We start from the raw sequence: 23,608 nt of genomic DNA on the forward strand, positions 1-23,608 counted from the left end.
CAGGCCTGGAGTCAGGAAGACCTGAGTTCAAGTCTAGCCTCAGATACTCAGACACTAGCTGCGAGACCCTGAGCAAATCATTACCTGTCTGCCTCAGTTTCCTCAACTGAAAATGGGGGCGATAATAGCACCTACTTCCCAGGGTGGTTTTAAGAATCAAATAATATTTGTAAAGCACTTAGCAAGGTGCCTGACACATAGTAGGTGCTTAATAAATTTTAGTTCTTTGCTCTCTCAAATGAAATAGTAAAACACTTTACAGACTTTACATGGCTGCCAGTTACTCTGATAAAGTATCAATGCGTATCCTTGGTATTGTTATGTTTTGCACCCTCTACTGTGCTTGTAGGTGCTAGGCTCAGAGCTGAAAAGGACCTTAGGGATCGCCTAGTCCAACACCCTCATTTATAGACGAGGAGACGAGCCTGGGGCAGTGAAGTGTTCATGTCATGTGGGGACTGTTCAGCAGACCAGGTGCAGAACCTGGATCCTCCAACGACTAACAATCTTCTCGCGTTTGGTCATTTTCAGTTGTCCAGCTCTCCACGACCCCATTTTGGGGTCTTCTTGGCAGATATTGGAGGGGTTGGCCATTTCCTTCTCCAGCTCATTTTATAGATGAGGAAACTGAGGCAAACAGGGTGAAGTGACTTGCCCAGGGTCACACAGCCGGGACCTGTCTGAAGCCAGATCTGAGCTCCTGAAGATGAATCTTCCTGACTCCAGCTCTGTCACTTTAATCACTGTACCACCTAGCTGCCCGGAGCATTTCTTTTAAAAATACTCAGAGAATTTCATTTCTAGAAAGGAAATTAGTAAAAGAGTCTGGCTGGCTTAAATTGGTTTGGACTTTCACTGGAGAGTTTACAAAGGCCAGGCAGTGGTTCCATTTTTTAATTCCTTCTCCCCACCCCATACTTCCAATGTTCCCTCTTTCCCTAACAACCCACTGAAGGACCTCTTCCCCTCCCCTTAGCTCCCTAAGCCTCTGGCTCCCAGGGAGCACTTTTGCCCTCTGTTCTTGGGGGGAATAAACAACCACATCTTAAGGGACTGAGCAGTGGAAGCTACCTCCTCTCCCCCTGCTTGCAAAGGATCACACCTGTTTTTATAACGTTTTTTGGTCACTGTTCAGTGAGCCCAGTTGATTTAATCTACAGAAGACAATAGATCAAAACGCTGGCACTGGATCCCTCTGCCCAGTCTCAGACAGGCCTTCAGCAGCTGCCCTCCCCCAACCTGTGTTGGGCTCCGTGTACTTATCCCTCCCTCCAGGGCTAGAATGGACACCTGTGGCCCCCGAGCCTTTCTTTATGATCTCAGACTCAGCTGTCTTGCTTTGCTGATCTTGTACCAGCATCAAAGCCAAAGGGCTGAGAGGAAAGGCAGCTCCATGGAGAAGAGGAAGCAAACCACAAGACTGCAGGAAATTTGATTTTCACCTTAGCTTTGCTCCCTGAGGTGCCCTGAGCAGTTTTCTGAGGCCCAGATGAGAGTCTAGAAGAGATCAGATTCTTGTCTTACATGTGAGGAGCTATCAGATGGCAGAAATCTGTGATTTCACGGAGAGGGAGCCAACTCCTTCTGCCAGAGCTGGTCAGGCCCTTCCCTCCGTGAGGACAAGGGCCTGCCTATGGTCACATGGCCAGTCTATGTCAAAGAGGAACCCAAGGCCCAAGTCATCTTTCTGGGTGGGAGGCCACCTCTCTATTAGGGAACAACCCCTTGAATGCTTGCCCATCATTGTTGATAAAGTTTGCGTTGGTGTCCAGCTCAATAGCCAGAGATGGAAACATGAAACTAAGTCAGGGGGTTTGTTTCAATGCAAGACTCACAGAGAACCCAGCACATCCTACCTGGGGACCTGTATCTGTGTGAATGAAGCCTTCACACTTTTGGAATCACTTAGATCTGACTAGATTGGGGTTGGGGGTTATGGGTCAGGAAAGCCATCTTGGACATTTGAAAGACCATCATGATCAGTCTAGAGGGCAGAGCAGGGGCAATGGGGTCGACGAAAGAGGCCGATTTCAGCTTGATGCCCCAAAAAACTTCTCAATGACCCTCAAAGCGAAAGAGGCTGCTATGGGCAGCAATTTCTTCTTCACTTCTTCAAAGCAAAAAGATGACCACTTGTGCTAGATTGTAGAGGACTTTTATTGATAAGGCCTGGCTAGTCTGAGGGCCCTCACTCTAGCTTATCCTCCACTATGGGGCCTAGTGGAGCAAGAGCTCTGGGACCAATTAAATTTCCCCACCAACGTGCCATACTCAAGGGGATCCTAGCTTGTGAGGTGTTTGCCAGGAGGTGCTATCTCTGCCAGGCCTCCACCAGCTGAAGTCACCTTGGGTACTAGCTTTGGTGAGGACCAGCATATGAACTTTTAAAGCTTTTCTGTCAATCACTCTCCCTCAACCCATCCAGATAAGGTTGGCTAAACTCAATCTGCCTTGACATGACTGCACCTAGCATCAGCTAATGGACATGGAGGCCAGTGATTTCCCTCACAAGCCCAGACTGGCTCTTTTTCAGATACAGCTGCTTCCTCAACATACCATGGGCCCTGGCAGTGCCCACTGAGGAAAGTTTAGCAACAGCATCATCCAGAGAAAGCATTTTGTAAAACCCAAAATAGTTTTATTTTTTCCCCCCAGATCTTTGTTTCCACAAGGAATTTAGCAAACATGCTAAGGTTATACAAATTGTCTAGCAGACAGGAACATGCAGCGCTGATTCCTCAGCCAATTGCTGCTGGGTGAGCAGCAGCCCCGTCCCCCTGAGTGAGAGGCCCTATGGCCTCGGGACGGTTCCCAGAAATGTACTGTAGGTGTGTAGCACGTAGTCGTCAACCACCGGAGGTAGGTCTCTTGACAGTTTAAAAAAAAGGCAAACAAACAAGCTTCTACTTCAGTGTGTGACGGATCCCTCAGCAGGAGCAGTTCGATGTGTTGCAGGCTTTGGATTGCAAAATCCTGAATTCTATCACAGAGTAGCAGAGTGTGGAGTGGGAGGTCCAGGGGACAGGAGAGCTTCAAAGTACCATCTGAAACCCGTCCCCCTCCCCCCGGCCAGCAGCGGCCACCCAGCAAGGAGCTGGAGGAAGGAGGGCACGAGGGCATGATTCTTCGACAGAAGAGTGCGTCCTCTGCCATGGGCACTTCTGAGCTTCCCATTGCTGGTGGGAGGCTGATGCTATGGGGGTTGGGAGCTCAGGCTGCAGGCTGCCCCTGCCCCCCACCATGACCACCACTCCTTCGACCAGAGCAGCCAAGTGAAAACAGAAGGGGAAACTGGAGCCCTGAGTGCTTCTGGTGCCAGCCCCGAAGCCTTTGGCAATCGCCCCTTCCAGGACCCAACATTGCTGGAGAGGCTGTCGGGAAGCCATGACCTTGGCCTCTGGAAGGGCAGACTGCTGCCACGCTTTACATCCAGTCCAACATGGAAAACATCTGCCACCACGAAGGGAGAGACTGGCTTAAAACAAAGCAAATCACCAACATTTATACAGTCTGAGAGCAAAACCAGATCTCGGTACAGCAAAGTGTACAGAAGGGATAGAAAGGAGTATGCCCTATGAGCCAATGAGTGCTCATTGTAATAGAAAATAAAGATTTACATTTTCACTGTCAATATAGGCTATGTACAGAAGTGTGTAGAGATAGAGCTACATGGATAAAGCTTCATTCTAGGCCTCTGAGACATTGATAACAATGGTTCCCTGAACCTGTAGAGTGCAAGTAAGGACAAAAACAAAGTTTAGGTTTGTATGAATATGGAATAAATACAATAATTAAAACATGAATCTCCCTTATAGCGAAACACAAGCCAGTCCTGAACTGTGTCAAAGTTTAAAAAGTTGGGCAATGCAAGATCTAGGTTTCAATAGGTGGAAAAGTTATGCAGGCCCTGCCCCAGGCAGGGGATGTTAGGGGATGTTTCCAGGAGGTAACACCCAGCCATGGACATCAGCCCTTGACAGCAACTTTGTTTTCCGCAGCAGCAAACATAGCATAGAATCGGGAGCTATCGTTGGACAGAAGCACAGATGGAGTGTCAAATTCCACCACCTGGAAGAGAGGAGCAGAGCATGGACAAGCCCATCATGGCTCACAGGACCGAGCCCCAGCTCAAGGGACAGTCAGAAGCCTGCACTGGGATCTCCTAGAGGAGGGCCTGGGGGTTCCCTTTGGGCTTCTACTTCTCTCCACGCAAACCAAGCAGGTGGAAAGCTGGGCCCTACACAACCACAGGGAAGACAGAGTCTCCCACACTGTCGCCTTCCTGTACCACAAGCCTAACCCAGATGTCCCCTGTGGATGTTCCAGGCTGCTCCATGGGCAGTGAGCTCCTGGGCTCCTCACATGCTTTTGCTATAGCCTCCCTTTGTTACTTTCTCATTAAAAGGGAAAGCAGGGAACGGAATCCACTAAGCAGGGCTCACTGCAAGGCCACAGAAGCCTGGCCGCTTACAAAGAGCCTGCAGAGGCACGGTGGGCTTAACATCAGGCCCTGGCCCCACTGCTCACTCCTGGGATGACTTTGGAAAAGTCACTTCCACTCTAGGCCTGCTTCATCTGTAAAACAAGAAAGTTGGACTCAATGTTCTCTGAGTCCTTTCCACTTCTAATAGTCTATAAATTTTTGCTTTCTCTCATTGAGCAAGCACTTGGTGTCCAGAACATTTCTCACATACCTCACACGCAAGGGGCCCTCAGTAACTACTACTTCAGGAGGCTGCTAATGTTCATGACAAAGGACACTGGTGTCAAAGGGAACTTCAGTGTGGGAAGGAGAACTTCAGGGTGCTCCGATTTCTTCCACACCTGCCTCCACCACGTGCCCCTTTCACAAGTAGGTGAGGACAGCCAGGCCCTGCCCCAGGGAGGAGCCCCTTCTTAGCATTTCTCAGGCCTAAGAACAGTCCTCATTCTCATCTACTTCTGAGGCCCAGCCAAGAGCCTGGGTGTCCAGTCCCCTCATCTACATCCTTTAAGTCATGAGTGCCATCCTGACTGTGTAGTGCCAACAGTGACAAGGCAAAATCAGTCTACCCAAGAAGAGACTCTCCAGCCTTCCCCCAGCTACCCTCTTGAAGCCTGTCATCAGCTGCCTCCCAGAGACATCATCTCGGATCTTTCAGCAAGGCTGAGGGGGCAACATGCAGGGTGGGGGTCCCTCGAGGGCCTGTGCTCTACCTGACCCTGCATCAGCACCATGATGCGGTCGGAGCCCAGGACCGTGTGCAGGCGATGAGCGATCGTTAACATGGTACAGTCGGCAAAGGCCTCCCGGATGGTTTCTTGAATCAGTAAATCGGTCTCAGAATCCATGGCTGCTGTTGCCTCATCCAGTATCAGGACCTATTGATGGGCCAATGTATGATTACAGACCAGTGGTAACCTCACTGTTTCTGTTACAACAGCTAATGTGCGGGCCCCCCCATCAGGAGAGCCTGGTGATTCACTGAAGCACAGAGCAGTGAAAGCCAAAGCCAACAGCCTCTCCATCAGGGCTTGGAAACCTGGACGCCCCGAGGACTCCTGTGCCCACGTGGCAGTCAGGTCTCACCTTACAGCGCCGAAGCAGGGCCCTCGCGATGCACAGTAGTTGCCGTTCTCCCACTGAGAAGTTATCCCCATTCTCCAACACTTCAGACTCGAGTTTCAGAGGTAGCTGAGCAACCTGGAAAGAAGGAAAGGGAATGCAACCCAGGCCAGTGGATGAGCTCCACCACTCCAGGCCTTGCCCAGTGTCTGTATGAGGAGCAGGAGACAGACTGAGAGGGCCAAGAGACAGCTTAAGCTGGTCCTCCAAGCACCTGCTCAGAAGAGAAACACCTGGAGTGTAAGCAGGGCATGCCCTGCTCCCAGAGGCAGTCACAGATAGGCAGCAGCTGCCCACGTCCACTGAGGCAGAGTCAGCAGTGAAGGTGTGGTGACAGTATCCCCCTTCCTCTCTACTCACACATTCTTTCATATGTGTCCTCTCCAGAGCATCCCAGATCTGGTCTTCACTGTACTGGTTGAAAGGATCCAAATTTGACCTAGGCAGAAGGGAGGAAGGAAGGTTTCAGGGGCCCAACATGACCATAGCCATGGCTTCCCCAGGTGGCAGAGGGCACAAGTGAAAGCTGAGAAGTCATATAAGCTTGTGGATGGCTACAGAGTGACATCACATCTTAGAGGACAGAAACCGAGTTTAATGTCACAGGACTAGTCCGTGTTCCTGACTGAGAGACTCAACTTCACAGCTGACCAAATCAGGATTCCCTCAGAGGAGGGAGAATACAAGGAGCCAGAGTGGGCCCAGCCCACAGTCCAGGGCCAGGGCCACCACAAAAGAGCAGAGATCAGAAGCCCAATGACCAGGCTTCTCTTGCCTATCCCTTTTCTGAGGAACTTCATTTTCCTGACTCTCCTTACCCAGCACATGGGGCCAGGAGGACATAGGCCTTACTCTCTACTCTGTTTCAAAATCATTTCTCTTCCACTTCCCTCAGTGAGCTTTCCAGAAGTCCATACGATCCATTTATATCACGCCCCCTACTAAAACACAGACAGACACACATGAATGCACACATGCATGCACGCACATGCGTGTGGGCGCGCGCACGCACACACGCGCACGCACACACACACACACACACACACACACACACAATTATCCATACAACTGTCCTCTCTCCTGACTTCAAGGTACTTTCCCAACTTTTTCCATTAATGGCTCCTGGTAATCTTCACCATGTCATCCTCAGGCCTTTCCTCACACATGCAGACACTCCAGTGAACAAACCCTGTCCTTCAACCACAATCCAAACACACTTGTGCCTTAGATGCCTTCATGTCTCCCAAACGTAACCGACCACAAGCTCTTGGTCTCCACTTCTCTCATTCTTACTGACTGACTCTTTGCCTGAATCAGGGGTTGCAAACTTTTGCCTCTTTGTATCCCCAGAGCCTGGCACAGAGTGCTTAACACTTTTGTTTGACTGGACTAAAAGAGGCCTAGGCTGGAATCCATGGACACTGCCCCTTAACAATGCCAAGTGGGAATGGTCAGACGTATTCGCATGAACAGCTTTCAGGTCGGGGGAGAGGGGTCTGTCTGTATGCCCAGTGCTTAAAATGTGCATGGCACATACTTGAATCAGTGAGGAAGCACAAGGGAGGAGAATTAAAAAATGAGAACTGACTCTTTCATAGCTTTTCTAGTTGTTCTCTCGTTTGAGCCTTACAACACCCCAGTGAGGAAACTGAGGCATCGAGGTTAAAGTGATTTGCCCCAGGTCACCTCAATCTAGTGAAATTCCTTCACGACTCAGCTCACATGCCACCCCCCTACTCAGGCCTTTCCCGATTTCTTTCCCCATTTGTTCAGCCGTTTTTCAGTCTTGTCCAACTCTTCCTGACCCCATTTGGGGTTTTCTTGGCAGATGCTGGCCCACTAGCATCCTGAACTTGACAAGTGAAAACAGAGATCTGGGGCAGAGGCCACTAAGACAACGTACCAATAAACAAGACTGTCTTGCAAAAGGAATTCTGCCCGACGAGCTGCTGGGCACCACCCTGGCCTTGGCAGAGGCTATGTTCCAAGAGCCAACCAGAGGCCAAAAGCCCAGGTCTGCTTTTGGCCGTCTCCTCAATTCTGCAAACACTCAACCAACGCCTGCACAAGTCAAAGTCACCACTTCAGCCACCATGCAGTGGCACCTGCAAGGCCAACATCTTATCCTGATCAGTGGCTTGCTTCAAAGATCAGACACCTTCCTCTTTCAAAGTCAAAATCATTCATCCAGGTATTGCACTTACAATGCTTCGAAACTCATCTAATCTCAACTTCAGGCAAGGGTCCCACCATCTCCTTCCATCTCTGGCTCTTCCCTATCCCACACTCCCCACTGATCGAACCTCTTTAACATTCTACCCATTTACCCTGCCACCAAAGGAGCCCTCAATGCCTCCGAGCTAGACCATGCTAACAGCCCCTAAGTTGTGCTCCTGGGCCTAGGAAGTCCTTCCTTCGCTACTCCATCCTTCACAAAGCTACCCAAAATAACTTTCCTCATCAACAGATTCTGACCATGCCACTCTTCTCAAAACCCTCCAGAGGCTCCTCCTTGCATTTAGGACAGAGAATAAACTCCCCAGCTTGCAATTTAAAGCCTCCTACACTCGGGTTCCCATCTACCTTTCCAAACCTTTTCCCATTGCTCCCTTCACATACTCTACCTCCCAGCCAAACTCAATTAATACCTCAAGCTCTTTCCTTTTGCCTTCAAGGTGTGGTCCAAGTGCTAAGGAAGCCCTTCCTGCCATGATCCCCACAGCTTGTGCCCTTTCCTTCCCCAAATACTGTGAAAACACGAGGCCATTCTCTCTCCTTGGCCCCTCACACCCAAGACTGACCTATACTTGTCAGGTTTCACCTCCTCTTCCATGAGGAAGAGGCTCCTCTCTTTGTCCCCCTTGATACTCTCCACCCTACCCCCTGGCCAAATACAGAACTTTTGGGCTCCAGGGTTCACTGGCATTCATTGTAGTAACCTCAGCTTCTCATACCAGACTTTGCACATGGAAGATACTCAGTGAACATTGGTTGTTTGCTAAACCAAATCTTCCTTTTCTGTCCTGTGTTGATGGCTGTAGTATCCCTACTTTCCCCTAAATTTGGCCTTTCCAGATCCTACCCATCATTCAAGGCTTACCTCACATACAAAGAAAGCTACCAAGCAAAGATCTGTCAAGAAGGCCCACCACAGAATCATTTGAAAATTAAGCCTAGGAAAGACTAACAAGAAAACACAACAATTTGCCATTTGCCTAAGTTCTTGTGGTGACTTTTCAAGGCCTCCTCAATCTTGACCAACCATCCTCACCTGACTGTGCCACTGAACAACACCGGCTCTTGAGGAATGATGGAGAGCTTGCTACGGAGATCAGCAAGCCCAATGTCATTGATCTTCACGCCATCGATTTTGATGCAGCCTCCTGAGAGCTCCACTAGGCGGAAGAGGGCCATCCCCAGAGAGGATTTCCCTGGCGAGACAAGAAAATGCAAAATGACAGTTTAATCCTCATCCTGTTTGACAAAATCAAAGGCAATCTTTGTTCAAATTCCCTCTATTAATCAAGTAACAAGGGCTTATAAAGAGTATCAAAAGCTACCCAGTTTCTACTCTGTAGTTGGAGGTTAATGAAGTTAGAGAGCTTGAGAGAGACTAAGTGCAGGAAGGGATTTGGCTCATTCATCTTCTGAGGTTGATATCAAGTGGGGAAAAATCCCTATTTATTAGGAGAAAGACAAAGGTTCTCTGTTTCTCAAGTGAAGGGCCATTTTGTGTCCTCTGCATAGAAGGGAGAGCTGCAGAGGTAGGTGGAGGGAGAAGGGATCTCCTAATGTTTATGGTCCTGTGAAATGAATCCTCTGGACCCTGAACACAAAGAGCTGGGCTGAGGCTACCAAGGAGGCCTCCAACAACACCCAGCAGAGGTTGAGTGGAAGGAACCACATAGAGGGATAAACTAACAAATGAAAGAAAAATATTTTTGGTTAAGAATTCAATAAATAGATCTGAAAAAATGTGAGGAAGCTCACGGTTTGATCTGAGTGAGCTTGAGAAAAAGCTTGCGGTTTGCAGCTCAGGCTAAGTGACTAGGGGCTGCTAGAACTGCAGGGTTCCAAGGCGTGTGGAAAAGGCCTCCTCTGGGCACTGACTGCAGAGAGAGCCATGGCTGTCCAGGTGCAGGAGGTGCAGTCTGGACAGCAGAGACCCGAGGAGGATGCCACCTCTGACAATGAGTCCTCAGCCTCCATCTTCTCATTTGTGAAACAGCACCCTGGCACTCAGCTCCTCTGTGCTCTCGGAGTCTCAATGGGATCATGTCTGCTGGGCTAAGGAAGTGATTCCTTACATGAGATGAGGTTTCCTAACATGAGATAAAGAGCTCAAGGGGTTGTGAGATAAGAGACACAGAGAAAGGGATAGGGAAGCCAAGGGCTAGGGAAGCAGAGAATCTTGGGAAACTACAAAGAAAAGCTAACCTAAGCTTTTAGAACCCAAACCTGGTTCACAGAAATGCCTGGACACGGTTGAAGCCCAGGTCCCCAGGGACTTGCCTGGCCTTCTGGGGGTGCTCAAGGGGGATGAGTGTATATCTGTCCGTCTGCTGGGAGGCAGGGGTGAACCCAGAAGACAGGCAGTCCCCCAAGTGGAAGAGGCATTGGCCTTGGGCCCTCAGTCTCCTATTCCACCTCATGTTGACACTGTTTAATTTCTGACTCTCACTGCTGGCTTCTGAAGCTCAGGAGGGCCCTTTTGCCCTTGTCTCGTTGCCTGGAAGGTCCCTTTCACTGGGCCAGGGGCTCTTCCTTTTTCTGGTTCTCTACTTCCTGGTACCAGGATCCCAACAAATCTGAGCTGATCCTGCCTCCAATTCTTCTGTTTCTGTCCTCAAATAGGAGACAGGAACCACAAGTACCCATTCATTTGGGGTGCTGGACTGAAGGACCCAACGGCCCACGTGGAGAGGCAAATCAAGCAGAACCAGGATCAAAGCCCAGAATGTAAAGAGAAGCCAAGGTCATTTCCTCCTGCCGTGGTTCCTCACCTGAGCCTGTCCGCCCCACGATGCCAATCTTCTCCTTGGGCTTGATGATGAAAGATACTTTCTTTAGGACCAGAGGGAGGTTTTCTCGATACCGCATCTCTGCATTCTCAAAGACAACTTCTCCTTCCTGAGGCCAGTCAGGAGGGGGAGCCTTGTTTTTAATTCGAGCAGGTGCTTCCAAGGTGAGAGTCTAGAGAAACAACAGACTCTTTAGAGCGAGCCACAGACCCTTGGGGTAACAGCAGGCTTTCCCTTATGAGCAAAATCAGCAGTCATACGTCATCCCTACTCCCACTGAAGAACAAATTCTCCCAGGATTTAAACACTTTTTTCACCCCAGAAGCAAGACTATTCAATATACCAGAATCACCATGTTGGGTGGGTCATTTATTTCTTTTTTCTAGTCCTAATTTTCTTCAACTTTTGGACTAAATGAACTCTAATATTCCTTCCAACTCTAAAATTATAGCATTTGTGACTGAAAAGCCAATCCTCATCACTAACAATGTTTTAGCCCCTTGTGTGACTTCTGAAACCTGAGTCTTCATGCCTTGAGGACCACCCCCCACCCCCAGCTCAGCAGTTAATCCTGTGACTCAAGAGTGGCGAAAATTCTGAAGCACTGAATTAGCAGCTAAGAAGAGAGCTAGAGAATCATGTCCAGACTACAGGACAAGAGCATGAGATCCAAATTAAGTCTGGGAAAACAAGGTTCCATAAAGTTAGGCCAAAGACTGGCCAGGTTAGAGAAAACTATATTCCTGTGCTTGTTTTTATATGCAGATTTTTGCTAAAGATAATAGTATGGAACCGATAACAGAAAGAGAGAAACAAATGTGCAATTCTCTGTGGAGGGGATCATCTGTTAGCTTCTATCAGATGTCACAGCTTGTCACTAAGCAACAAGTGGGGATCCCTGCCCCATCCTGTGAAATGCAAAATATGTGCAAGTCATCCACAGGTGTGTGCAAGTTTATCTTTATGAGGAGTCCAGCTCCACAAACAGCTGCTGAACAGGTACAACGGGAAGGCACTCAGATGGCAAAGACCGGGCATGTGACCTCAAGGACTTGATAAACGTTTAAGATCCAGGTGGAGGGAGAATGGACAAATGTGTTGTGACCATTTCTCCTTCAAAGTTAAGCAGTTATCGGGTTTCCAGATCTACATCAACCATACTTAACCCCCATTCCTAACACTGGCTCCCTGGAAAAGGCATTTTACGTTATGACTTGAGACTCTAGAAATGCCTCCTTTCCATTCTGACAACAGAACCAAGAACTACCATGTCATAGGCATGGTAACCTCATGGCTTCTTGGGAAAAGGCGCCTTACTATGAAACAAGAGGTTGTTACCACCCCAAATGGAGAGAGCTCTGGGGCCTAGACTCCTTTATATATAGTTCATTCATAAGTCAGGTGCTCAAAAGAAAGAGATTTTTAAGATACCTGTGACAATTATACTCACAAGACCTCTGTGAAATTTAAGCATGGATATATGTACAATGAAAGGCTAAGTTATCAGGGAATAACTGAAATTTACTAATTCTGCTAACTATAATCATGTTAGAGCTTAAGTCACCTTAGTATATGACAATTATTATCTGTCACTTCTCAGTAAAATATTCGACACATGCTGAGAAACAAAAATCTGGAGTGGGAAACAGCTGGCATTGCTGACTAAATTTCAACATTGGTCAAAACTAAGACTTGGAATAATGTAAGGAAAAGATTGATTTGGACACTGTTATATAAGCCAAGTTACATGAGCTCCCATCAGTCAGTGGATCCCAGTCCTCACAGAATCACTAACTGCGTACAGGGGTGTCTTTCACTTCTCTGAGACATACATCACACATGACAAAATACAGCAGAAAAATCTCATTATCCTTCTACACATTTTCATGCTGGCCAAAACCAGAAAGGTAGGAAGCTTTAGGAAGGCCCGCAGGGAAGGAAGGATCAACTCCAGGGCAATCTGACCTTAATGTAGTGATTAATTCTCTCCACTGATGTGAATCGAGCTTCAGTCTCTGATGCCAGTCGAACCGTAAACTGGAAGAGTCCTGTTAACTGTGGATAAGAAAGGACAAGAGATGAAGGTGATGGTTTGAGAAAAACCTGGGAAAACTTGTATGAACTGATACAAAGTGAAGTGAACAGAACCATGAGAACAATCCACACAGTAACAGCAATGTTTTAATGACAATGTCGAAGACTTACTAATTGGAGCAACACAATTCCAAAGGAATCATGATGAAAAAGGGAAGGGAAAGATTCAGAGGGCAGACTGAAGCATACTTTTTTCCCTCTTTTTCTTACTTTTCTTTCAGAACCTGGCTAATACGTAAATTTGTTTGCATGACTGTATTTTCAATGGGTTCTATTTTTCTTGCCTTCTCAATGAATGAGGGAGAGATGGAGGGAATTTGGAACTAAAAATAATGTTAATATTTAAAAAAAAAAGACAATAGAAATGAAGCCCTTTATGACTCTCTGCTTGCCACTAATAAGTAAGTTCTAATCTAGCAAGCAACCAATTCTTTCTAAACATAATTTCACCCAGACAGAAACAAAACCACTTCAAGCATTTTGAAGAAATGATGAATCCTCCACATGGATTTCATGGGTCTCGTGATTCTTTTTGTCACTAGTCCTGAGAGCACTGATTTTTGGTGTAGATCCACACTTCTACTATCATAGTTGGACTGAGTCACACATCAGACTTTCTAAAGCAAATAGTTTCTTTTAGAGTTTTTTTAACTGACATGCTTTGTTTACATTATATTTACAGAATACTCCTACTTCATGAGATGAGATCTCTTATAATGAAAGAAAACCCCATCTGAAAGCATATTCAATTTTTTTCATTCTTTTCTCTCCCTCCTACCCTACTACCCCATCTACACATTCAACTTGGGGGGAGGAGGGGAAGAAAGAAAACCAGTTTCTTGTAACAAATACAGTCAAGCAAAGCAAATTCCCTCAACTACTACACACAAAACCAATTATGTCTCATCCCATACACTAAATCCTTCACCCCGGTGTAATGAAGAATGTCTCATCCTCAATCTTTTGGAGTTGTGGACAGTCACTGTACTACTCCTAGTTCTTACAGCTTTCTAATCATTATCTTTGTATATATTATCCTCCCAGCTCTGCTCATTTTCTAAAAGCCCTCAAAACTGTTCATTTCTATAACACTTAGAGCAGAAATTGTTCTTTGGTTTTACTCATTCACTTGGCACCAGTCCATCCCAGTCTCTCCATGTCAGTCCGAAATCAATGGTTTTCTCATTTCTCACTGCACAACAGAATCCAACTCAGCCATTCCCCAAACTCTCAGGAGTTTCAGGGTTTTTCTGTCAGCACAAAGTGAGCTGTAAGTATCCTTGTACATTTAGGACTTTTCCCTCATTCTTTAACCTCTCTTGGGCATTGGTCTGGCAAGGGCACAGCTGGGTCAAAGGGCATTCTGTATTTAGTGACTTTTTGTGTAGAATTCCAAATTGTTTTCCAGAATGGTTGTACCCGTAATGCTGTAATGTGCCTGTTTTCCCATGCCCCTCCAACACTGATCAACTTCCTTTTTTTAATCTTTGCCACTCTGACGGGTATAAAGTAGAATCTCTGAACTATTTTAATTTACATTTCTCCTATAGGGATCTGAAGCAATTTTTAATACAGTTAGGAATAGCTGGGTTTCATTTCCTTGAGAGCGGTTCGTATCTTTAGACCACTCATCAAATTGTGGAATGGTTTTTCTTTGTTTCAAATTTTAATCAGTTCCTCATACATCGTGAAAACAAATGGGAAAAAAAATGCCTGCAGTAAATTTAACTCATAAAGCTAATTGTAGCAATCACAAAGGCAAGGCCAACCTGCTAGTCCCTAGAACAAAAATGTAGCTAGAGACAGGAGATCAGTGAGTGGGAGGCAAGAGGCTGGTAGTGAGCTGGGCCGAAGCAGGGGTCCAAAGCAAAGTGGGGCTCCAGCAGGACTTGGACATGAAGCCACAAGCAGCTCTTCTTCATCCAGGCCCCCACGTACTGAGCAATTGAAGCCGTATTTAGGTAAACTCGATGGGCCTCTGGGGATTATCTCCACTTCTCTGCCAAACCAGTTTCCAGGTTCTTTGTGTTATCTACCATTTGGGGACAGGAAGGGACTAATAACTGAGAACTATGTTTTCAGTCTTTCAGTTTTTACTGGAAAGTACAAATAACTAGAAAACTGGAATCATGTTAAGGATGCATTCTTTTAAAAAAAAAAGGGGAAAAGAGGTAGATAATAAAGGGGGAAATCAGGGGAAAGGGGGCCTTCTATCATTGAAAATATATTGAATGCCACTATAGCAGAAATCTTTACTTTCTAACAGTTGATAAAGCCATATTGTTTCTAGGACGCCCTTTGGCCAAGGAACAAGTGACACTTGTCCACTGCCAAGTATAGTCAGCCAATGTTGGAGCCCTAGCCTCAACAGCTCCTGAGTTTGTCTGCATCTGGCAGAATCATTTGAAAAAATCTGGAGCTATGTTTAAAGCCTTGTCTCCAAAACCCATGATGGTGCTATTGAGAGAGCTGCTCCACTCTCCAGTGACTCCCTTGAGAGGCTTCAGAAATACCCTTCCCTACTGACCAGTCAATGAGGGAGGAAGAGAGGAGGTGTGGGGTGAAAGGGTTCCTTGGATACCAACCTGGACAGCATATGAGATGGCAAGCCCTGCATAGGCAGGAGGGATCTGGCCGTGCATGAGAACAATCATCAGCCCCGTGGTGGTGATCAAGGCGATGCTGATCACGTCCAACCGCACGGCCAGCCACCGCATGGCACAGGTGAACAAGAAGAAGGGAGCCTGGTTGTCATCAAGAAGCTCCTGGTACCTGTGGGACAGAGGATGAGCACACATGAAGCCCTGGGGTCCAACTTACTCCCAGGGGAGCCCTGAGGAGCTGGTGATTTACATCTGCAGCCAGCTCAGCACCTTCCTGGAGAGAGCAGGGAAGGGGACTAGGCATCAGCCAGGGGAAGGGGCTGGGGGCCACCAATGACTTGTGCAGGATCCCCAGTGAGGCAGCAAAGAGTGCAAAGCTTGACTTATTGTAAACCAAAGGCTTCAGGACAACAAAACAAACATGCAAAGGTTAGAGAGCTAGGCTCTGCAGTCGGGCAGCGATGACAGTGCAGAAGCTGGAACAGCCTGGATCCAGCTGAGGTTGGCGGGGTCATGAGGTCCACCCCACATCTGGACAATGTGGCCAGTCTACAGGACTAGGCCTTTCACAACTAGGAGATTAAAAGATTAAGTAGTCTGCCTGCCTTCCTGAAGGCAGACAGGTTTTTTCCTCCATTATTTGTTCAGAGAGATTCCTGCAGGGCAAATGAATCTGAACTGGAGCAGGTCCAGCTGGGCTCCCAATGCCCTCAGGTCTCACCCAAGCTCTAATGGCAAAGCTGCCTTAAAGAAGCTTCTGAAGATGCTAGGACTTTTAGGCTTGCAAGCCTTGAAGGTAATTTGCCATCCAGGATGGTGACTGCCTCTCCGGCCCTTGGCTACACACAGCACTAACCTGTGCAGAAACTCCTGCCCCCTGTTGTAAGCATGGATGGTGGCGAGCCCCTGGATGCTGGAGGTGATATGGGACAGAAAAGGGGACTGGGTGATGTTGTCCAAGCGTTTGAGCTCTCGAATCAGGACCCTGGAGAGGAAACGAGGCAAATGTTAAGGAGGTCAAGGCGTGGCAGCAGCGAGGTGGGTTAAGTGTTGACTGTCTCTGTAGAAATGAGAAGTCCTTTACCTGGAGAGAATGTGTAAAACTGCAAAGAAAATGATGAGGGGCAACACTGCCACCAGGAACCAGGGGAAGACACCTGCGATCATGCCAACACAGAAGAACACCAGGATAACATTCTGGATAAACATTTCAGCCTGGAATGGGAGGCGGACATCAACTGGAGAAAGAAGTCGAAGAACAAAGGGTGACACACACCTCAGGGACCAGCAAAAAGCAAAACCATAGGGCCCAGTGAGGGGTCTAGGACATCTGTTGTCTTAGTTTTTCTCCACCCCCAAATAGCAGATCTGCTCCTCTTCCTCCTCCTCTGTGGCCACAGGGGTCCCCAGAGCAGCACTGAAACTGCTTCTGCAGTAGGTCTAACAAGCGGGAACAGGGGGGCAGGGCCTATAACCTGGCACAGCCTGTTGCTGGGCCTTCACCAAATCTACACTATCTGCCCAAAGGCAAATTTGAAAGTATTATTTTCTGAGCTACTTAATCAAAAGTGACAAGCGAGATAAACTTTTAGGGCCCTCAAACATGAGAGGAGGCTGCTGGTTGCCAGGTCTATGTGGAAGTCACGGCAAAGGCTATGAGAGCAAGGCAACACATTCAGAGAGAAGCCAGGAAGGAAAGAGAAAGGGAGGAAAGGAAGGGAGAGAAGAAGGAAGGGCAAGAGAGATGAAGGAAGGGAGAGAGGGAGAGAGGAAGGAAGGAAGGGAGGGAGGGAGGAAGGAAGGAGGGAGGAAGAATAGGAGGGGAGGAAGGGAAGGAGGGGAGGAAGGATGGACCAACCCAGGCTGAGTTCTAGGAGCCAAGCAAAGAAAAGCAAGAAATACCTTCATCCATGTCCTTTGAAAATCGATTTAGGATCCTTCCTGTGGGAGTTGTATCAAAGAACTTCATGGGGCTTCGAAGAATCCTTCGAAAAAGCTCATCATGGAGCCTGGAAGACGCCCTCAGCGTTCCCTGGGTAGGAGAGCGCAGGACAAAGATAGACTATTGGGAGCGTATAGGGTGATAATCACTTAGTATCAATTTAATAAATTCAGTAAGGGCCAGAGCCTGAACTAATCAACCAGAAGAAAAGCCTGGATCTAACAGCTTCCTTGTTCTCTGAGTAAAGTCAGAGGATAACTCTTCCTATGCCAACAAGACCAGATGGGGCTGACTTAGGAGCATTCCTTCCTCTGTCTATGGCCATTAAGGATGAGACCCTTAACCCGAGACACTATCTTGAATAATGTGACTTTTTCTTATCTTAATATTTTATGGATGTATAGTATATTATAGCATGTTAATGATAAATTAAACACAGAGATCCTGGGCTGTAATTTCAATTGACAGTTTGTCAATTTTCTTATCTTATTGCATTTACAACCTAGTCAATTAAGAAAAGTCCTTTTCTTGTATCATCGTTAAACATACATGGAGATCATAAATTTGAGTGACATAGAAATGCTGAGTTGGGACTGTTCTAAAATGTATTTCAACCTTCTCATTCTTTTGTTCAGACAGTCAGATTTCATCTGGCTCCACACATGTATGTATTCTGCTAGCTTTAAGGGAATAAACAATATGAATTTACATAACATCTAGCTTGTTTTCCTCCTTTAACCAAACTTTCAGGTTGACAAGGGTCATGACCCTGGGCTCATCCCCTAAGGCTGAGAACTTCACCCTGGGTCACAGCTGCCTTAGTTGCCCCTCAGCCTTCCTTCAGGTCCCTAGGTCCAGCCAGCCTGCCTTGATCATGCTTCAGCCTATCCAGTGATACATGGATCCTGAGGGCCAACCAAAGGCAGGAATACTGCCATTTGCCTGGCTAATGCATGGGTACCATCCTATCCCCCCCACTCTTTCCACTTTGGAACAATAAATAATTAAATCAAGATTACCACAGCTACTGAAACAGGAATTGCCCCACGGGCCCCTGGCAGCCCTTCTGGGAACCCCAGCCCCCTTAATAAATGCTTGTTGATTTTTGATTAACAAGAGGCTTATTTCATAAGAAAGAATCGAACAAGGCACTTCTGAGTAACTTTAAGAGGGCCTCGATCACTCCAGTTACAGCCAGCAGAGGTTTACAGAGCTTCCAAGTGCAATCCAACATCACCAGTCTCTAAATGAGGCGACTGGATGTCTACCTTGACAAAGACGACTCCCCGAATGGCCTTCAGAATCAGCATGAGTGCCATGGAGAGGGCGTAGATCCTAGCATAGTAATGCATGTGAGGGTTGTCCTTCATACTGTCGCTCAGCAGGGTCAGGTTCCCCCTTGTCACCGTCGTGTTCTGTTTGGACATAAGGCTTCCAAGGTTAAGCTTTCACGGGCCACATTCTTCCTGACTCCTGCAGCCAAGAGCTCTTACTAAACACTATTCCCATCTCAAAGTGGGGCTGTGAGGATTAACTGGATATCGCCTCAGGGAAACAGAGGTGACAAACACAGGGCAGGGTTAGTGATTCTGTGTCACCCCATTTCTCTCCCTGTGCCTGGGTGAGGGCAGACAAGCCTTTAGGACAACATCCTGGGAATACAGCTCCAGACCCTCTAGTTGGGGGAAAACTGACTCCTGGCCTTGTTTAATACTTACTGGGAACTCTGTTCCCCCATTAGCTGGTCGCTGATTTTTCTGCCTCGTGAGTTTAGGGCCTGAGCTCTTCCGTCCTGGGGAACCCTGGCCATTCGCTTCTTTTAAATGAAAACCAAAGAGGGTTCCCTCCTAAGGAATCCCTCTAGGATAGCCACCAAGATGGCTCCTTTCCTAGCCTCCCAGCTTCCACAGGTCAATATGCCCTTACCCCACTGCCTTGTTTGATCCAGTAACTCAACCACCAGGTGCTGAAGGCCGTACTGCCCACATTCAGGATAAAGAGAGACAAGATGACCAGGAACGCCAAGGGGCCACCAGCGGCCTGGATGTAGGTGCCATATACAGACCAGGGCAGAGAGCCTCGCCCTTTCTCTTCCTGCTGCATCAGACGCCCTGGTTTAAAGGGAATTAAACAAGAAGGGAGACACATGAGCACCAGGACCAATGCTGGTCTCACTGCCACTCATCTCCAAGGTTTGGCTCACAAGCAAAAGTTCATGAGGGCAAATGTCCTTTCTACCAACTAGCTACTTTCCTGTTCCTAACTCATCAAGGCCTTCTCCTCAGGACTTCGAGGAGTCACAAGCCCTCTGCTGTCCTGGGCCATTCTGACCCTCCCTGGGGCCTGGTGTTTCTCTGCAGAGATGAGGCTCAGCCAACCATCCTTGACCAAGAGACAGTTCAATGAGCTGCCCTGGCCAAACACCTGGCACTCTCTAGCCTTGGCTGACAAGACTTTGTCCATCCCCAGAGCCATCTTTTCATTTTGGAAGAACATGTCAAGTCCTTATAATCCTTGAGTATGACCTCAGTGGAGCCAGGACAGCTTGAATGGGAGGATGAGGATGAGGATGAGGAGGGGGCAGCACATCATCACAACTAATTAATATTTATCAAGTACCTGCTATGTGCCAGGCTCTGTGCTAATCGCTGGAGAAACAGAAAGAGGCAAAAGACAGTCTTTGCTCTCAACGAATATATACAAAGCAAGGGACATATGGGTTAAACAGGCACCGGAGTTAAGAGGGGTTGGGGAAAGTTTCCTGTAGAAAGTGAAATTTTAACTAGGACTTAAAGGAAGCAAGGGAGGTCAGTAGTTAGCGCAGAGGGAGGAAAAGGCAGAGAATCCCCAGAGCTGAGACACAGTCGTCTCAAGTACTGACAATTACTGCTGAGGGTGAACGTTGGAATGCTGTCCCAAAGGGTAACCACCAAACCACACTGCCCACAGGTAGACCTCGGCAAAGGCAGGTGTCTCCAGTCTGCCATGTTATTACACTGTTCTTCATCAGCGGTTATTGTAAGGAAGCTTTTGTTATGGGGGAGAGAGATCGCTGGGAAGGGGAGAAATCTAAGGAGAAATTTAGGCCGTGTAAAAACAAAAATTATCAATAAAATTTTGATAAACAAATAAAACCTAATTGTTGACTCAAGGAAGAGAAAAGCTTGATAAGAACTCTTGCCAGAGAGACGAGCCACGAAGGCTTGAGTGAGGTGATCATCCTAGCAAAGACACACTCAAGAATTCCTAAGGTCTCAGGTCACCAGAAATGTCGGCCCATACGTTTCCAGGCACTGCTGTGGGCATTTCTTTTTCTTAAGTTTATTTATTTGTTAAATAGAAGGGGGAGGTGGGTGGGCAGGAATGGTTAAGAATGATAAGAGGACAGGAGGGAAGAGGAGAGAGAGGGAGGAGACACACAAGCAGGGCAGCTTGGCTCTATCATGGTCAAACAAATGTAGACAAAAAAAACTGCACATCAAAGTTTTCCCAATAATCTTTTTTATCTGTCTTTTTGTGTGTTAAAATGGTTGTGTTTGTAGATGTTTAAATTCATAGTAAAAATATTAATTTAAAAAAAGATGTCAAGGAGCTGGTCCTGATGTACAACATGATGCGGAAGAATGAGACACGTTTTCAGACATGACCAACATAGAATTTTTTTGCTCAGCTATGCTTTGTTACAAAGGTTTTACTTTCCTTTTTGGGTGGAGATGGGGAAGAGGTGAGGAACGAATAAATCCTTGATAATTGAAAAAATAAAACTTTATTGAAAAAAAAACTAAAAAGACAAGACAATAGATGTCCACACATGGTCTTTCTATATTACTGGTGCTGAGGAATCAGCTTCAGCAAGATGAGCCTCCCTGTGTCTTTATGGGACAGTTAAAAGGACCAGTTAGGGCTGGGATTCTCTCAGCTGCAGCCTGCTCTCCTGTACTCCTCATTACCTTTTAGGAGCCTGTTCATTCCTGTCCTCCGAGAAACTCCAACCTCCACTCTGCCAACAGGAGGCCCTTCAAGTTTCTAGGCACGTAATTCTCAATTCCATCCTGCCTCCTCCCAACCCTAGGCCTCCACTACAACACTGTCGACCTGCCACAGACACAGGCTGCAGCTTCAAAGTTGCTCTAATCTCAGTAACAGCTATAGTTTGGCGTTAACGGTAACAGACACAGATGGCAAGGTGCCATTTGCCAATGGGGCTGGTCAACCACCCAGTCTCAGAGGTACCAACAATTCCCCTACCCATCCCCTCCCTGCCTCTCACACAGCACAGCAAAGACAGGGAATGGATTCCCAGGGCATCTTGTCTTCGTGGACCACAACACACCTGCCTTTTAGCCTGCTGAGATCATGCCTGAACCCCTATACCTGTGCCCTCAGAGACAGATCGGAATCATCAGAATCACAGTCTAAGTGGCGGGTAACACAGGTCCCCTCAAGAGAACTAAAACTCAGACGAGGTCATTACCTTCCTCGGGCTTCACCGCTTTGTCCTTCTTCACAGATCCCACCTTAGGGCCCTTTTCTTGTGGCTTTTTCTGGGAACCGCTTGTGTCTTTTTTGGAGGTAACCTATTACAATAACAAAAATTGACCCATCACGCCACTGCCAGGCGAACATTCCCATGAAGACCGGAGAAGCTGCCGAATAAACTGCTTCTTTGAGAAGAGAAGACCACTGAAGACCAAAGGACCTCTCTCTGCAGTCTCTTGTCTCCTCCCTCCCCACTACCCTTTGGCTCCAGCCTGCTGATACCTCAGGGGTCTGGTGGAACAGCAGAGTACGGCCAACCCATACGTTAAGAACTGAGACCCATTTCTGGACCATGTGTCCTTTCTTTAAGATGAGGCACCCTTCCCACCTCCAAAAAAAAAAAAAAGTAAATTCTTTGAGGGCAGCTAGGTGGCGCAGTGAGTAGAGCACCAGCCCTGGGATGGGGAGGACCTGAGTTCAAATCCAACCTCAGACACTTGACACATGTACTAGCTGTGTGACCTTGGGCAAGTCACTTAACCCCAACTGCCCTGCCAAAAACAAACAAACAAACAAAAAAAAGATGAGGCACCAATATAACTTATCTCAATTAAGATATTATACCAAATCAAGTATTCTTTCTTCATGTGTTTTTTGATTTGTTTCCCCTCCTCTCTACCTCTCTAGACTTGCAGAAATATTCTGAAGATGCCAAAGTGCTTAGAGACTCCATGAAAGGACACTATAGAAATCCAAACAGAAATAGAGAATTTCCCCACAGTGGTAACTGCTTCCATGACATCAGAGACAAGGGACTACAGAATCAAAGTGACCAACAGGATGCTGTCCCATGACAGTGAGCTGAAGGCTTATAGATTCAGACTGAATTACAGGAGAATCATCTGAGTGTCCAGGACAGATTCAACATTTCCAGAAAAAAGTTTTGTTTCCACCAATCAAGAAAGTTCTCAAACAAAACAACACAGAGAAACTTCAACGACAAAAGCTGCTGTGGCTCTTAGTCCTGACTTGGCCTAAGCACTTGCCAGGACCCCAAGCTAGGAAGGATTTTTGGTAAATTAAACAACAGGTTGAGAACTTCCATTCCCTCCACATTATGCATGCATCCATCCATCCATCCTCCACTGGAGACCATGGCAGGGTGAATACTGCTCACCCCTGCCCAGCTAACGGGCCATGCTGGCAGTGACATCACGGCCATGACCTACAGGAACCCTAGGACAGTCCCCGGGCACAAGCTACAGGGACTGGCTCCCATCTCAGCGCCTTTCTGACCCATTGGAGCTACACAAATCCCAGAAGCAATGTGAATACAGCAAACTCACCTCAATGTGGGGGGTCTCTCCCAGGAGCAGGTTATTAAAAATGGCGGCATAATCGCCATTCAGGTCCATCAACTGCTCGTGGCTGCCACGCTCGGTGACACAGCCCTCCTTCATGAAGATCACTTGATCACAGTCAACCAGGTACTTAAGAGAAAACCAGGGCAGCAGAGAGGTCAGGACCTTTCCCAGCCCAGATCCACTGAGAGTCCCTAGCCAGACGGTTCACTACCAACTCCTGGCATGGCTCCAGTCATTTTCCCTGGCTGTCCCCCAGGCCGTAAGAGTGTCCACTCTCCCTCCTCCTCTCTGCCTCCATTCAAGCCTGCTGCTAGAGGCCTTTCTCAGTCCTCCTGAATCTTGGGGCCACCCCCAATTTTTCCCACCTAGATCTTGTTTGAATGTAGCCTCACCTATCAGACTACCATAACCTTGAGGACATGGGCAGTCTGTCCTTTGCCTTTTTCTCTTTGTAGCCCCAACACTTAGCACAGTGCCTGGCACTTGGTAGATGCTTAATA

General features: G+C 47.4%; 1 protein-coding gene across 6 annotated transcripts in view; it reads right to left on the minus strand.

Annotated features, from left to right (window-relative positions):
- Nucleotides 1–2,620: 2,620 nt before the first annotated feature.
- Nucleotides 2,621–23,608, minus strand: part of ABCC5 (ATP binding cassette subfamily C member 5) — a 55,664-nt gene continuing 34,676 nt past the window's right edge. For 3 of the 6 annotated variants that reach the window (XM_036766706.1, XM_036766707.1, XM_036766708.1), the window contains 15 exons: nucleotides 23,091–23,234; nucleotides 21,740–21,842; nucleotides 19,192–19,376; nucleotides 18,534–18,680; nucleotides 17,226–17,355; nucleotides 16,408–16,561; nucleotides 16,180–16,308; nucleotides 15,306–15,492; nucleotides 12,592–12,681; nucleotides 10,609–10,798; nucleotides 8,877–9,036; nucleotides 5,966–6,044; nucleotides 5,570–5,683; nucleotides 5,197–5,361; nucleotides 2,623–4,068 (listed from right to left, as the gene is read on the minus strand). In XM_036766706.1, coding sequence (XP_036622601.1) covers nucleotides 3,967–4,068; nucleotides 5,197–5,361; nucleotides 5,570–5,683; nucleotides 5,966–6,044; nucleotides 8,877–9,036; nucleotides 10,609–10,798; nucleotides 12,592–12,681; nucleotides 15,306–15,492; nucleotides 16,180–16,308; nucleotides 16,408–16,561; nucleotides 17,226–17,355; nucleotides 18,534–18,680; nucleotides 19,192–19,376; nucleotides 21,740–21,842; nucleotides 23,091–23,234 — 2,079 coding nt within the window. In that variant the 3' untranslated portion in view covers nucleotides 2,623–3,966. Of the gene's footprint in view, nucleotides 4,069–5,196; nucleotides 5,362–5,569; nucleotides 5,684–5,965; nucleotides 6,045–8,876; nucleotides 9,037–10,608; nucleotides 10,799–12,591; nucleotides 12,682–15,305; nucleotides 15,493–16,179; nucleotides 16,309–16,407; nucleotides 16,562–17,225; nucleotides 17,356–18,533; nucleotides 18,681–18,983; nucleotides 19,082–19,191; nucleotides 19,377–21,739; nucleotides 21,843–23,090; nucleotides 23,235–23,608 lie in introns of those variants that run through there. The other 3 variants (XM_036766705.1, XM_036766709.1, XM_036766710.1) reach the window with 3 other exon arrangements.

The sequence above is a fragment of the Trichosurus vulpecula genome, chromosome 7 (genome assembly GCF_011100635.1).
Source record: "Trichosurus vulpecula isolate mTriVul1 chromosome 7, mTriVul1.pri, whole genome shotgun sequence".
In the NCBI taxonomy this organism is placed as follows: Eukaryota; Metazoa; Chordata; class Mammalia; order Diprotodontia; family Phalangeridae; genus Trichosurus; species Trichosurus vulpecula.